General features: G+C 37.9%; 1 protein-coding gene across 3 annotated transcripts in view; it reads left to right on the forward strand.

Annotated features, from left to right (window-relative positions):
* Positions 1-17,385, forward strand: part of DNM3 (dynamin 3) — a 574,343-nt gene that overhangs the window by 398,526 nt on the left and 158,432 nt on the right. For all 3 annotated transcript variants that reach the window (XM_017866907.1, XM_017866908.1, XM_017866910.1), the window contains exon 15: positions 17,259-17,368. In XM_017866907.1, coding sequence (XP_017722396.1) covers positions 17,259-17,368 — 110 coding nt within the window. The remainder of the gene's footprint in view (positions 1-17,258; positions 17,369-17,385) is intronic.

The raw sequence follows: 17,385 nt of genomic DNA on the forward strand, positions 1-17,385 counted from the left end.
CCAGCCTCCATAATGTGAGCCAATTCCTTAAAATAAATCTCTCTCTGTGTGTGTGTGTTTGTGTGTGTATCTCTGTCACACACACACACATATATAGAACATTCCTAATATTATATATATATATATATATATATCTCAACATAAAATATAATTTAGTGTAAAGGAAACTTATAATTGGGGCTTACTCTAATATCAACATACAGGAGTGTGATAAGGAACAGATGAGTTGCAAAATGGTTTATGAACTCTTAAACACTAAAAGAAATGACTGTATAATAATTTTGCTTCATTAAGTTGATGTTACCAGCACTACTGAAAATGAGATTGACATATCATCAGTTCAATTCATGGTGATGGTGTCTGTGTCTTGTAAAAAGCTATATGCTGCAAATATGGAGAAAAACAGGACTTAAGGATTGCATTTTCAAGGTAGGGTGACAGACATGTAAGTAAATAAATATGATAGTGAAATAAGTACAACAGCAAAGATTAAATGAAGGAACCGGGGTATGATTGACTGGAATAAGGAAGAGAATGTGGCCATCACCCAGTTGCTCAAACTGAAAACATAAATTTTTTCCTCCATTCCTCTCTTTCCCTCACTCCTCCCTCCATCCAGTTTCATTTCAAGATCTGCTGATTCTATTCCAGATATTGTCAAACTTTTTCTGTAAATATTTTAGACTTTGCAGGCCATATACAGTTTATGTCACATATTTTCTCCATCTTCTCCTTATTTTCTTCCTCTTTCTCTTCTGCCTTGTCTTCCTCCTCTTTCTTCTTAAAACCCTTTAAAAAAGTAAAAAATATTCTTAGCTATTGGGGCCATACAAACATATGCCAAATCCAAATTTAGCTCTTGGGACTATAGTTGGCCAATCACTGCTCCACTCCAAAATGTGTTCCCAAACCTAACCACTGCTGTCCTCAACTACTAAACTACTTGGAAGGACCTCTGTCTCTTTCCTGCACTACCATGTTAGTCTAATCTATGGTTTCCTGCTCTTGCCCCTACCTCCAACCCATAGCTCCACAGATCAGCTAAGTATTCTTCTAAATAAGACATGCCATGTCTCATGTCAAGGAGAACTTCCCAGAAGAACCTACAAAAATAATGTAGTGCAACGTTTTTGTTATGCTTGAAGAATTGAGACTTTTTCCTGGAGAGAAAAGAGAGAGAAGGGATGGTATTTCTGGAAAGGCAGGATAGTTCTGACCACTTCTAGTTTTATTTTAATGAATGCTGCTACTTGTTAACATGGGTAGTTAAAAATAAGAAAAGAATCTGAGATTTATCATTGTATATAATCATTAGGGTTTTCATATTGAGATATTATTCTGGATTATAACTCAGTATTTAAGCTTAGAGCAAGTGAGGAAAAAAGGAGGAGGAGGAGGAAAAGGAAAGGAAAACGAAGAGGAAGAAGAGGGTAGAGAAGAGGACAGAGGGAGGACGAGGAGAATATATACTCTGTTATCTAAAGTGAGATGAAACTCAATATTTACATTTACATTGTTTATCTCTCTTTGGGTTGCTCTGGTTCTTCACTGGTCTTGCCTTGCCTGTGCTAAAATTTTCTATGACATTAAAGAGGTCTGGTGTGAAAACTGCCACTACCCTACTTCCTTGCTATTCCTTTCTGTCAGCTTCTTGAGGATATCTGGATGTGAAGCAGTTTTTCTTACCCTTGGAATCTTTGTCTACAGTTCTCACTTCCTCTTCCTCTGTCTCACTCATTCTCTCTTCTTTTATTAAGGGCCAAACATTGTGTCTTTTCACCAATATTTCTAATTCTTCTACAACTCTTTAGTTTGAGCCACACAACTCAGCATTTTACCAACCCAGCTTCTTAAAGGAAGCAGATAATTTGCAGTGAAATTAAACGTAGGTTCAATTATATATGTCAGTATGAATTAGATGCATGTTGCTGAGATATTTTCAAGAGTTCCTTATTAAAATAGTACTTTTCCCCCTGAAAAGCTGAAAATGCTTTTGTATCTATTGCCTCTTTGTTCTCATAAAGTTAGGTTTATTTATTTTTTTTTCTTTTTTGAACTTAAGGATTGAGGTTAGTATTATTATCCCTGCTTTACATATGGTGAAACTGAAGCAGAGAGTGGGAAAACAATCTCCCCAAGGACACCCAATGTATGTTCCAGCCGTGCCTGGGCCTCCCGGGTTCTGAGGGCCAGGTCTGCACTTTTCTGCTGGTCTTACTGAGGGCAATTAGAAGCTAAAGCAATTTCTAAGCTCTGATCCAAATTATTTGTAAGTCAAGGCCATTTGTTTGTACCTATTTTGAATACTTCAACCCTTTTGAGATAATTCCAAATACACTTTTTCTAAATCAGTGTCTCTAAAACTTGGGTAATGTACAAATATCTTTTCAAGGATGAGTCCTCATGGATTCTGAATGGAGACAAATTATTTTATTCACAATGTTACTTAAGTATTTACAAACAGAAAATTCTTTTATTTTACATATCCACCAAACATATACACACATTATGCTTATTCTTCTCCATCCAAAAAGCAAACCAAAATTACAGGTTAAATTTAAGTAGAACCATATTACTGAGAAACTTTAGCTGATCAACAACATTAATGTGAGGGATTATATTCTTTTAGGAAACATAATTAGCTAATCCAAAGCAATATGTTCAGACATGGGTTCTTTGGAGACTGGCGTTCTCAGGCTACCCTGTACTGGGTGACCCCACCAGTCTCCTGCCACTTTCATTCTGTTAGAATGAAACTTCCATTCACTCAAGGCATTGTGATGTCACCGAAGGAAAGTACATAACTGATGTATTGATGTCTGCCTCTGCCCTTTCTTTCATTACCATACAGTAGATACATTACTACTACTTGGTGCAAACACAAGCACTGAAATTGAATGGCGGTGTCCAATTATAAAGTCATGCTCCAGATAGTTCAGAAAATCTCTTTTACTAATTTTTATTAGATACCAACACAAGATTTCTTTTTAATTCTCACAAGAACTCTAGGGGTCAGAGGACTGCAGTTGGAGAAACACTGCCCTACACTTCTTGCTTTAAGGCTGGGAGAAGCTGTCAAGAGTTTTCATGTTCAACCTTGGATTAAGCAGTTACCCACTGGGATGACTTAAGGGCAACCTAAGCCAAGAACCTCACCCCTACCAGTTTGCTGGTGCACGTGAATGATTTATTCCTTGTAAATGGAAGGACTGAATGACCCAACTTAAATTCAAATATATTACCCAGGAAGAATAATTAATAAGAATTTATTCTGTAGCAGACATTAATTTATTCTAAGCACAATTATGCATGAAACAAAGCCTAGGGGAATGAGACATGGGATAAGTGAGTTTTGTTATCTTCGTAAGTCAGCATATATTAAGCACCTGCTAGTATCAGAGATCTGCAGAGGTAAGCGTGCAGTCCCTTTCATGGTACCTGAAATCCAGTTGGTAATACAGAACAAATGCAATGAGAGGGGAAGCTTTCTTGGGATACAGCAGAGGGAGAAACCTAGAAACTAGGCAGCAGCAATAGCAGCTGACCCAGGCCATCTCTGTTTGAGGCCAACAGAAAAGCAAAGTCGCCTAAATGGAAGATTCAGGATAAGAAAAAAAAAAGAAACCTTTCCCACTTTACAGTTTTCTAGCCAGTCTCGAGACCCTCACTCAGTTTTTAAAGTGGAAGAACATTCTGCCACAAAAGGCAAATGATCCTCTATTTGTGGAATTTTCAATTTTCAATTTCTTCCAGAACTTGCCTTTTCCCCCAAGTACTTTCCTTGACCTGTTCTGCACAATCCACTGTGAGTGCAAGGGGAAGGAGTGAGTACCCCCTCTCAGCCTGGAGTCATCTTCCCTCTCTATATATGGACACAGTCCCATATTTCTGGATTTCTTGCATGCCTGCCTCTAATAAGAAAGCAGAGTTTAAATAAGCTGTCCTTCTTGTTTCACTGCTTCACTCCCTCCTGGTTTGCTATTGTTCATGTTCAATGTGTGTTTCTCTACTAGGTACGTAATTAACTTTCTATTTTCCCCTCACAGTTCAAAAGCTTGTAAGTATAAAAGCTTGCTGTTGTAAATATGTTGAAGAGAGAACACCATACTGTGTTTATGGGTGGGAAGATGGCTGAACATTTTTTCCAAGGAAAAGGAAATAAACGTTTATCTGAAGTCCCTGAATACACAGTCATCTGCACGGTCTCCTTTAATCTCCATACCCTCCCTGAGGCATGAATTATCACCTCCATACAGAGAGAAGAGAAATCAAGGAACTTGCGGAAGGTTCACATAGCTAGTGTCAGAGCTCCTATGTGAACCTGTGTGTTAACTCCAAACTATGTGTCATGTCCTCTTGCTGCACCACCTCTCATGGGAGTCCTTTGTCTCTCAGAAGCTGAGGATAGATGGGGCCACCTGAGCATGCAGTGAGCACAGAGAGCACTTCTGGGTTGGGCAGCTTTAATTTCTCTCTAATGATACCTTCTCACTTCACTCTCTGGGTTCTTGGTTCTCTCTCTCCCCTCTGCCTCTTCCTTTCTCTAGTCCTTTTATTTTTTTTATTTTTATTTATTATTATTATTATTATTATTATTATTATTATTATTATTTTGTAGTGGGCAGGCTAGGAGGCATGATTAGGATTGATGGAGGAGGAGAACTGTTCCAGGTTTTTTTTTTTTTCCCTGTCCAAAGCCCAATTTCGTCATGCAGATGTGTTGGAGCCGGTAGTGGTGCACAGATCACCAGCTGTGCTTGCAGTGATCCAGCCAAATATCACCTTAAATACAGGGCTGAGTTTCAGAAGGCACGTGAAAGGGGCCCCCTTTTCCCTGTTCCATCCCAGACTCCTGTACTCCTTGGAACACAGGGAGATGGGCTCCTAACTAAAGTACAAAGGGCATGATGGTCAGCTCTGCTTTTCAAAGAAACTGTTTTCCCCTCAGTACATACCTCATAGAATTCTGTTACTGTCAGTGGAGGAAAAAACCAAAACCTAAAACAGTTCAACAGTCAATGCACAGGGCTTCAGAAACCTTTATTAATTTGGTTATTTGGTTGAATGCTCAGGCCCTTTGCTTTTCTCCTTAGTGTTGCCTCTTTTTGAGTGTTTCTTTGCCTCTTTTGAGAGAGGGGAACATTCAGCTTTGATTTTGTTTGCAGCTTGGTGACAAATGATGGGGGGAAATTTAAACCATTCATCTACTGAGTTCTGGGAATTGTCAGAGGATTTTATTTGTACAGTGCCTTTCTGACCTCCATTTTCTCAGAGAAGTAAAAATTATGCTGCATTTGTAAACAAGGTGCTTTTATTATGTTGAACTTTTACAAACATATGGTATATTTAGCCAAAATAACACTTTTATTTAAGGCAAGTACATCCAAAGGGCTAGCATGTAGAATTATGTTTGATTAATGTGCACTCAGAAGCTGTTACACAGTAAGCATAATTTCAGTTTGCGGAGTGTCTTAAATTCACTTTGTAATTGAATATGAAGCCACGTAAGTCAGTTGAAAGACATTTGTCTTTGCATTTTAGTAATAGAAATCCATATCATGTTATATGGACTTTCAAGTAAAGCAATCACTATTCCAAACTTGAAAGTTTCTCTTTTTAAAAAATATAAATTGCAATGCCTTGGAGCACAAAAAGAAACAGGAAAATGCAACCATTAAGCTTTTGAAATATGCTAATTTAAAGTGCTTGTAGCTTGTTTTGCCATGCTGAGTAAATTTTTTCCTTCCTAGTAACTGAAAAAGTATAAAACACAAACCAAGTCTCTGTACTTAGCTCACTAGTAAAGAAAATTTAACCCATGAATAGTAGTACTGCTATGATAGAGGTAGTTTGTAATAGTTTATGAACATGCCAACCACCAGGATTTTTTTTTTTTTTCTGTTCTACTCTCTTCTGTTGCCTTATTTAGTTTCTCGTAAAGTTGCTCAAATGCCATCTCTCTCACTCACACCTTGAATTCTCAATTTAAAATTTTTCATGCATGGTATTTATCATATATATGTATATATACATAGAGGTGTGTGTGTGTGTGTGTGTGTGCACGTATTTCTTGGTTAGAAGCTCTTTTTGAGCAAAAAGTGCTGAAATTTCAAAACTGCATAAACACATGGCATACATACATGTTAATAATTGATTTGTGTAAGTTTTGACTCATTATGTGTGAAGTATTGCAGGGTAATGCTATTGTTCTGCTTTACTGGCTATTCATTTTTGCTAAGCTGTAATAATATATGTTGACTAGATATTATTATACTATTTTCAGTGTTCTTAATTGTCACCCACAGAATCAACTCTAGCTAGTTTAAGTAGAAAATAATTTATTAAGAGGGACAAATCATTCTGAGAATCATTGGGAGGGCAACCTTGCAGAACTAGGTTGAGTTTCCAGGAATGGCTCACAAAACAAATTTCCTAGGACTGCCAAGGAGCTGTTGCCTCCACCAGTCTGGAGGCTGCATAATCAGGAAGCCACCGTTTTGTTGTAGCCTCTGGATCCAGAGCCCCTTCAGGCCAACAAAACAGGTGCCACACACTCTGCCCGTCTCTCATTTGACTCATTTTTTGGAATCAAAGTCTGGCTTGACTACATCTGATTGGCAGAAAGTATATCTCATCTGGAACTCTGGCTGTAAGAGCAAAATTGGGAAGGGTGAGAGGATTTTGAATTGCACTCAAACATTATAAGGCATTGGAATAAGTGTTGAGATAGCCCATCTTCAGAATCACTCCAGTTAAGAGCCTTGACGTGTCTAATCTATTAAGATTCTGTGCCATTCAGTTGCTTGAAAATTGTTGGAGGAGTGTGTAGAATACAGAATCTTCCTATAAGGTGATCAGTTAGCAGCCTGGCTTTTTCACTGAAATCATGGTATCCAGGGCATTTCCCCTGAATCTATGAGTCCCCGGAGAAGAAGAGTTCATTATCTTTCCTGGCAGGGGCAGGGAAGTCCATCTGGCTGCTGGCATTCTGGGGCAGGGCAAGAAATAGGCTGAAGGACAATATTTCAGTATGTAGACTTTCACTAAACTCTCTTGTTTTTACCTCACCCCTTGCTGTTCACCCTGCCTGGTATCTCTCAACCTGAAACCTCTTTGGTATCATTTCTCTAGGGAAAAGCCTCTTGTCTCCCGCTGAAGGTAGGAATAAGTTGCCGCGGGTAGAAAACGTAGTCCTGTGCCACCAGTTGTTTCGTCTACTTCTGGTTTTTTTGAAACAGTGTCTCACTCTGTCACCCAGGCTGGAGTGCAGTGGCGTGATCTCAGTTCACTGCAACCTCTGCCTCCTGGGCTTAAGTGATCCTCCCACCTCAGCCTCCTGAGTAGCTGGAATCATAGACACCACCACATGTGGCTAATTTTTTTAAAAAAACTTTGGAGACACATGGTCTCACTATCTTGCCCAGGCAAACTCCTGGGCTCAAGTGATCCTCCTGCCTCAGCTTTCCAAACAACTAGCGTTACAGGCATGAGCTCCTGTACCTGGCTTGTTTTGTATACCTCTATACGTGGACTTCTGTGTGATCCCGCTGCCTCAACCTCACGACCATAACCACGCATGTGGGTACAAGGTGCCTCCAAGGACAGAAGCCAAATGAGGTGGTTTCTCCTCTATTCTTTCCCTCTGTAGGTATTTGGAGAATAACCCTTTTTTAATGCTAGGTCAGTGAATGCTTCTTTGTCCCTTCTCTCTTAGAAAGCTTTTTGAAAATATTTTGTTCACTATTTTCTCCTCTCCCATTTCTTTGTTATTGTGGACTACTAATAACCGTTTAAATTATTTTACTATTATAATATCATAGTAGGTTTGGGAGAAGGAGAACAGATACATACATAGGATCAATCTTCCATCCTTAGTCATAAGTCCTTTAAGTTTATTCTTTAGTATGTTTATCATTAATACATTACCAATCTCATATGTACAAATACATAGGCCTATTTCTCTAAATTTAAGAATATAGAGATTAAATACAAAGATTTGAGAACAAAATCTTAAATGTTCTCGCTTTCAAATATACAATACTTTTTTAGTGGGAGGAAAGGGGAGTCTGCATTTTGAGGATATTAGTCATATCTGAGAATACAGGGCAATATATGCTAAGTGAAGAAAAAAATACATGGCTCAAGAATGTCACGGGATGGAGAAGGGAGCCCTCCCGTGGGCTTATAAAGTCAGAAAGGCTTCCTGGAGGAGGTGGAAATTGAGCTGGACTCTGAAGAGAAGGTAGGAACCTGGAAAAAAGCAGGATCTCCAGCCGGGGTAATGTCAAGTGTGACTGATTATCTTTCTCCTGCCAAGTGGAGATATCCTAGTGTGTAGCTCCCTTTCAGGATCTGAGTAGGTACAGGGGTGCAGCCATGAAGCCAGTGGCCAAAAAACCATGGCGTTTTCTTGAGACTACTAGGACAGCCCATCAAACACAGGCAGTTTATACAGTGCTCAAGAGAAAAAGCTTAAAAAGTGCTGTTGATGAGCAACCTGCTGGTTCACAGATGCTGTTTACTATTCAAAATGTAATTCTGATTAAAGCAAGGAGTTAAAATCCAAATAAAAAGATGCATAGTTTATATTTTGAGTTTCATACTTGTGCATCTCTATAGTTATAACTTCTTAGAAGCAATAAACACCAGATTTTAGTTTTCAACAACATGTGGAAATATTATTCTGGTATTCTCAATATTTGCATGGCCTCTTATTATTCTTTGATACTTTGATTATTGTATGAGTCAGTCATCATCTATGAGTCCTTGATCTAGGCAAAGCACTATGCCAGCCCATGAGGGGGCTGTTCATATGTTCATTCAGCAAGTGTTTGCTGAATGTCTATGACACAACCAAAACTAATAAGGAAATAATTTATTTCCTCAAAGAGTTGATGGTTTGGTAGCAAAGTCAGCACACAGCTACAGAGTAACAGGGGAGCAAGATACATAGAATGATTAACAACAATAAGAAATAAAGGTAATAATAGTAATGGACTTGCTTGTTTCTTTAGGGGTTTATCTTGTAGTTGGGAAGGCAGAGCATAGACACACTTAGGTGAAACATGTAGACTCAGAAAAGAAGACAAAAGCACAAAGTGACAGTATAAACCAAGCACAGGGTATCCGACCAGGGTGCGAGGAACCAAGCACAGGGGATCAGATGGGAATGTGAGGAATCCTGGTAATGGTAGAGGAGGCCCTTGCCATGCTGGCCATGGTGGGGCTTCTGATGGATCCAGAGCACTGCAGCCTTGACTGAGATTTGGTGGACATATCAAAGTGCCCAGTTGGGTAGACAGGGCATCACAGGAGTAGTTTGAATGAAAGGTTCAGCGAACTGCACCCACATTTCTGGGAGATGTGTTTGCTCAGTTAGAAGTCCCAGGGAGCTAGATAGAGCTGCTCCATGTAGAAGACCTAAAGACACAGGGCAGAGCATAAGGTTCCAGCCAGATGGGGGTCAGGGCAGAGTCCTGCCACTGTGGGAACCCTTGGAGGATAAGACTGCCAGGTGGACCAGCTAGGGAACAAGGATCTGGAAATTTAGGCCTGTGTTCTAGTCATCCGCAGGTGTATTAGTCCATTCTCACACTGCTATAAACAACTACCCGAGACTGGGTAATTTAAGAAGAAAAAAGGTTTAATTGACTCATAGCTCTGCAGGCTGAACAGGAAGCATGACTGGGAGGCCTCAAGAAATTTACAGTCACGGCAAAAGGTGAAGAGGGAGCAAGCACCTCTTTCATATGGTGGCAGGAGAGAGAGAAAATTAACAGGAAAGTGCCACATACACTTAAACCATCTGATGTCGTGAGAATTCACTCATTACCACAAGTACAGAAAGGTAGAAGTTTGCCCCCAAGATCCGATCACCTCTTACCAGGTCCTTCCTCCAACATTGGGAATTACAACTAGAGATGAGATTTGGATGGGGAGACAGAGCTAAGCCCTATCAACAGGCATTCCAGGGGTGTCTTAAGACAATACCAGGGTGAGAAGATGAGTTTGAATGGACAGGTTTCCTCGTAGCCCCCACTTGCTGCAATCAGAGGAGCTCCGCTTTTTAATCTATTTAATATACAGGACTTGTGAGAATTTTTTTTTAATCAAGGGATTCCACTGATTAAAAAAATAAGTCTGCACTTGTGATGGGAAAAGACAAGAAGGCTGGAAAATGAGATCTATAATACTTTTAGAAAAAAATGTAAATTAAGTCTGAGCTAGATAGAGTAATCTTCTGCAGTAATTTTGAGGCAAAGAGAAGCAGAGTGGCAAATAGGCAAAGGTATTTCTAGTGGAAGAGATAGTTTAGTCAAAGACAAGAAGATACAATCAGAAACGTTCTGTGTGGAAAAAGAAAATGCATGGACTTTCCTGGGAAGCAGGAATCCCATGACTGGTGCAGTGGGTACAGGGGCAATCCAGTGTCTCTCAGAAAATGAGGTGTGGGTGAGGAGCGTGATGAATATGAATGGTTACATAACTGTGTCAGTTACTCAGAACATGAAGGGCTTGGATTAATATATGGAGCCATCACATTTTTCTTGGCTCTGGTCCCTACCCATAAACCAAGGATAATGTCTCCAGTTTCCCTGCTTGCAAACATTCTGGCCACAATGCATCAAAGAAAAAAATGAGACTTTGTTAGGAAAAATATTGATCAACATTATTATCTCTTGAGCAAGAAGCAAATTATAATAATTGAATACCCCATGGTATCTCACGAGTTTTCAGTATTCTGCAAAAACATTTATAGTCCCTGGGTGAGGGATCTTTTTAACTTGGACAAATCTATGCGCTACTGTCCTGTTTTTGGACTGAGTTCTTGGTGGCATAGTCATTCTGTCGCTCCTCTGTTGGCTGGCACAGTGGTACTTCCTATATGGTCTACGCATGTTGTTGATGCGGATGTGTCAGAGAAATGTTCCATTCATTGCCAGGAGAGTAGTGTAGCACTGAGAGAGGACAAATAAATATCAATTTCTCAACAAGAGAAAAGACAACAATTAGGAGTATAAAATATGGCAAATACAATAATAGAGAACACACATGGAACATTATATGAGTATAAGAAGGGGGTGGTCAAAACTAGGAATCTTTGTTTTAGTGAAGCGTAAGTATTCTCTGCAACATAGAATATTCTGTTAGTCTGTCATAGAACCTGTTTCTAATCTGATTATTTGATAGCTTGAGAAAGATTGTCACGTTTCAGAATGTTAGAGCAAGCCAGTGAAGAATTTAACAAATATCACATATTTAAAAAATTAATTTACTGCCATTAGTGCATATTTTAAGAACATATTTGGTGCCATTAGTGGCTTTTTCATACCTTAATATTTCTCTTTATTACTGTGTTCTTATTTTTTACTTATTTTTTTATTTTTTTTGAGACAGAGTTTTGCTCTTGTCACCCACACTGGAGTGCAATGGCATGATCTTAGCTCACTGCAACCTCTGCCTCCTGGGTTCAAGTGATTCTCCTGCCTCAGCCTCCAAAGTAGCTGGGATTACAGGTGCCTACCACTACACCCAGCTAATTTTTGTATTTTTAGTAGAGACGGAGTTTCACCATGTTGGCCGGGTGGTCTCGAACTCCTGACCTCAGGTGATTCAACCACCTTGGCCTCCCAAAGTGCTGGGATTACAGGTGTGAGCCACCACACCCAGCCTTTGTTCTTATTATTCTAATGTAATCTCTTTTAAGTTCTACCATTTTTGAAAACTTTTCATCAGTTCATACCTCCTAAGAGCAGAATCTACGCTTTTTTTTTTTTTTTTTTTGTATTCTTTTGAAGTATATCGGATTGCCATAGTACATTTATATGTTGAAGGTTTGTATGAATCAAATCAGATATATTGGTTTAGGTTAGATTGCCATAGTACATTTATATGTTGAAGGTTTGTATGAATCAAATCAGATATATTGGTTTAGGTTAGTAAAACTTCATCTAACAAACTATATGATGCTAAGCAAAATACTGTAAGTTAATTTAAAATCAACCTTTGAAGCATTGAAAATAAGTGTTTATATTCACCTCTGGTTAATTTTTAACACAATGGTCTAGGTAGGCCCAGCATGTTGGGGTTTTATTTATTATGGATCATCAGCAGTCAATGTTTATTAAGCAATGTCTGTATATACACCAGTGTAAGAACTGTTACATGTAAACACAACAGAATGATGACATAATATTTGCCCTCAAGGAACTTCCAATCTGTGCTTGAAGAGGCAAGCTAAACATAAATAAAGATTGCCATGCTAGATAGCCTATGACAAAAATTGTGGAAAATTTAAGAGTTATAGAAGAAAAAGGTCTATGATGTGCTGTAATCAGCTGGTGGCACTTGAAATAAATTTCAAGGCCAAAAGAACCTGCCTTCTTTCAGAGAAGGCATTCCTGGCAAATAGAAGACAACATGAAGGCAGAGATAGAAATAAACATGGCAATCGGTCTAGACTTTGTAAAGATTTAGTAGTCAAAAGCCGTGTCTGTCAGTTAAGTATTTCATATAGCTTTTTTCATAGAATTTTTACTTGATTATCATATATATGTGACTGTCAAACATCTTAACACCTGGCTTTGGTTGTCAGACATTTTCAAATCAATTCAATAATATTTATAATATACACTGTATAGATTTTTAGAAACAAGGAAGAATTCATGGTCTTATCTTTGAAGATGTTGTTGCTTTAATAGGAGAAAAGGTAGAACAAATACAATAATTAAAGACGTCATCAAACCAAGGCCACTCAAATAATTCAAATTATGAAACTCCCTATGTATAAATTGCCAAGTGAATAAAGGCCTCCCAGTCCTTTGCATATGCAGGAGCTATTCCCCCACACACCTGATCCTCTGCTCATATCCATTGTATCTCCTTCTAGGGCCTAAGTTATACTGATGGTGCTCTGCCAGCTAGAGACCATCACTGGGCACTTGCCAAACCCATACCTATCTCTCACTGACTCTCTGGTTTCCTTTCAAGGTCAGCGAGCACATACTGTAGTCATCCCATAATTCCCACCTTCTTCCCCCTTGGTTTCTCTGCCTTTTACTACTCATTGTTCAGTTACTTTCACCTCAGACCCCTTTCACACAAAGATGCACCCTCTTTGGGCCTGACCTGTTTCTTCTGTTTCTTCTAACTCTTGCCAGTGAATTCAAGAAAGAACACTACACTAGTGCTCTCATGTTCCCTCTCTCTTTGAACAAAAATATCTCTGTCATCCTGGATGCTTCCCATAGAAATATTGCTGGCGACCCTCCTGTATTGAGGAAAGGGAATGTACTATGTTTAAATGTGAAGAAAAGAATGGTGTTGAATCAGTGACCTCAGCCTCTGAAGCCTTTGAAAGTACGCAGAAGTTCTTTTCTGAATCTCTATTAACAAATCTTTCACTAGACGTTTACAAGTGCTTCCTTCAAAATGTCTACTCAAGATAAAATGTTTAAAATATAAAATTTCATTTCTTATTTATTACAAAAAACATGTTGTAAGTTTTGTTTTCTCCATAACATAGAATATTATCTGTTAGTCTGTCATGAAACCTGTTTCTAATCTGATTATTTATTAGCTTGAGAAAGATTGTTATCTTTCAGAATGTTAGAGCAAGTCAGGGAAGAATTATAACAAATATTACATATTTTAAAAATAAATTAAAACAACTTAAACAACTATATTGTGTAAGCTTATATAAGCTGCTTAAACAATATATAAGCTACTTAAACAAGAGAGTTGACTGAACATTCTGAATTCCAAATGAGCAACATTCACATAAATTTTCAAATGTAAGGCAGTTATAAATTGAAGCTGTCTCATATAGTTTGAAATGAATAGAATAAATAATACCTATTATATGAATATAAGGGAGAGAGAGATGGGGGAGGTGACAGAAACAGATAAATGGTTACAAGTTTGAGAAAACCTTTTGCACAGAAAGTAAAACTTGAACTGGACTCTGAATACTAAACATTGCTATGATAGGGAACTGTTGAAGGAATATCTCCAGTTGGGAAAAGACTGTTGGAAAAGGTATATTTGGTTGAAACATAAACTTCTTATGGAGGAGAAAAGGAGACATTGACAAATCAGGATTGAGCCAATTTGTAGTGTTTTTAAATTCACATTAAAGAGGTTAGTGGATTTTTTTCCACAAATAATGGAAAGCTATTGAAAGTTTTGAAGGATTGCAATGAATTTGACAAAATCGTTTTCAAAAATCATCTTCTCTAGTGATGTTAGAGAAATTGAAAGGCAAAAGACTAGATAGGAGACTATTTGTGACCACATGCTTGTGAGATGCCAGGGACCTGGAATAATGTTGTGGGAATGTCAAAGGAGGGGAACTAGGACAAATTCTTCAAACACAACGTGACAAAGTCTTGAAGTAGTAAACGAGGCAAGGAAAAATGATGAGTCAGAAATAATAGTGAGGTTTCAGATGGGGTGACAGGGAGAATGAAGGATAAACCTGATAGCAGAAACAGGGAGGTCAGAAGGGAAAACTGGATGGATGACAGGAAGGCAAGAGTTAAGTACATGGGGGATTTAGTGCTATCAGTAGAAATTTAATGGAACTACATATGACATTTAAAATTGTCTGACAGCCAACTTCAAAACAGTAAGAAAAAATAGGTGAAATTATGTTTGATAATGCTTTATTTACCCCCAATATATTCAAAATGTTATCATTTCAACATATAATCAATTAAAAAGTATTACCAATATAGTTTACATTCTGTTTTTAAGTTTTTGAAATCTGGTGTCTATTTTGCATTTCTAGCTAATCCCAGTTGAGCCACATTTCAAGTGCTCAGTAACTGCCTGTGGCCAGTGGCTACCATATTGGACAGCACATTATTAGACAGTCATAGAACTGACAAAAATGATTTAGCACATTTCTGAATTAAGATGGTTCTAAGACTGTATTTTGGAAATTATAATTCTGTATATTATTTCTCCTTCTCTGTTTCTTTTGTTTTAGCTATTTTAGATTCATGATGTTCTTTTAGCAGAACATCATTCTTTCCCCAAAGCACCAAGACTTTTTAGAAATATCCATGATATACTGTTTTATTGCCTAGAGTTGCTGCTGTCTCATTTAATTCTCTGTTTGACTTACAACTTTAATAAATAAATGTCTGAATACATTTTCTTCTTCCTTTGTCAGTCTTCAAAGTTTTGATTATGAAATAATTTAGCAATGTGTCCTCAAAAACTTGGGATAAATGGCATTTAGTACTTTGGATATGAGGACCATTTTTCATGTCCCCAGTCTGCATATGTGTGTGTATTTCTCCAGTGTTTAATATCTGACATAAACTTGCTGGAGTTTTGGTCTTCACGATATGCTAAAGAATGCAGTACAAAAGAGAGCCTACTTATATAGAAAACAAGCCAAGGACATTGTGTTCCATCTTTACAATGAAATTCAGATTTCCCATTAAAAGGCAAATCTATCATTTCAAAAGGTTGAATAGGATGGTGCTTTAAAAGAATCCAGCTGCTTAAATTTAGGGCACTGAAAAACATTCAATTAAAAAAAATGTTCCCTGGGTCTCAAGCATTTTCATTTGATTATGTATTGGATAGATTTTCATTAGGTCTAGAATTTTGCCTCTTAGAATTCTGTCCTAAAATAATTTGACAACTGTTTTGAGAAAGTTGGACTCAACTATGGTAGCTCATTTACGATTAAATTATGCATTTGCTGTTTAGAATATTCTTGTGTTTGATAATATATTCTTAACTTTTGTTGTAGAAATATTGGACTATTCTTACAGTGCTTTACTTTTTCATGTTTATTGTTGAGCCTCTCCCACTGCTATTTAGTTTCCTTTATGTTTCTTCTTTTCTTTGAAGACATTGTCTGTCAGAACAGCCATTTTGTTCTCTAAGCAGCTTCCTTCAATGTTTTCAGTCACCTGTTCACACGACTTTTTGTAGCCAAGTAGAATGCCAACTTTTTGCTATTCTAATGTGCTCTGCTCAACTTTTTCTGATTAATTTATGAGTAGGAAGTGGAAAGGCAGGTGATACTCCCTACAATACAACATGTTACCCACAAACTGACTAGGGGGCACAGAAGAGCTCTATGCTATGCAGCTGAGCTATAAATTCTCAAGGAAGTAGTCTATATGCTGTAGGAGCAAAACGACTTATGTCAGACATATTTGAATGATGCACGTATTTCCCATGGGCATTAATAGTCGTTTATTAAAAGTTATGACTAAGTCTGCATTCTCTCCAGCTCTGGACTTTAGCCCTGCTCTCTTTCAGGGGTAACACCAGAGATGTAGCCTGGGAGCATACAGAGGACCATGGTTAACAAGGGCAGCACTTGTTATACCCCTGGTAATAGGTATTTACTAGGTTTCTTAAATTGAGTATTTGGCTCTCTCCTACTCATTGTTAGGAATTTTTACATATAAATAATATTGCCCCTGGGCCAGTCCCTAAAAGTAAATGTTTCCAATAATTTTTTGGCATCCAATGTTCTACTAACACTAATTTGGTCACGTTTGCAGACCTCACCTCTCTAATGTTCATATTATTCCTAAACAATTGTTAATTTTGAAAGAGAGTTTGTTCTAGTTAATATCAGTCCACTTCTAATGAATTTTTCCCCAAAGAGCTCAACAATTTTATGGAATAATTCTTTTTCAGAATTCGTATTTTATTCTAGACCCAAATGAGCAAGTATTTTTTATGCTTTATCATAGTTTATGGGGGTATTTCATACTGGGGTCCTGTGCTTCCACTTCCCTGCCAACACTGGCTATCAAAACTGCTTAGGCTGCAAATAAAGCAAGAAATGAAATCCATCTGGCATTTCTCATTGAATTAGGACCAGAACATTTTTGTTAAATATTAACAGATGGCTAAAGTCTTAATATCAAACTAACATTTAAAAACATCTAAAAGGACCCACATGAGGGGGAAAGGACAGAGGACCATGTGTTTTCTCCATCTCAGAGCCCTTCCTGTACACTTCACCCCGCCATTTTTCCAACCCACATGTTGAGAATCACTGGGGCCTCCTATCTCTAATAACTTTTATGCCTTAATAGTTGGTATCAAAATAGGGTTTGATGATATTATGAAGATAGTGTAATCAAGCGTTAGCCAACTCAGGTGATGTGTTGCCATTGGCATGCCTCAAGATCTTTTATTAAAGTCAATTTTCTGTCTCTCCTCTCCTCTCCTTTCCTCTCCTCTCTCCCTATCTTTTTTCTGTCTCTCTCTCATAATAGGAAAAAGAAAAGAAGTACATGCTTCCCTTGGACAACCTGAAAGTTCGGGATGTGGAAAAGAGCTTTATGTCTAGCAAGCACATCTTTGCACTCTTTAATACAGAGCAAAGGTAAGAAATTGAAAAGT

This window comes from Rhinopithecus bieti, unplaced genomic scaffold (assembly GCF_001698545.2).
Source record: "Rhinopithecus bieti isolate Rb0 unplaced genomic scaffold, ASM169854v2 scaffold_1853, whole genome shotgun sequence".
NCBI lineage: Eukaryota > Metazoa > Chordata > Mammalia > Primates > Cercopithecidae > Rhinopithecus > Rhinopithecus bieti.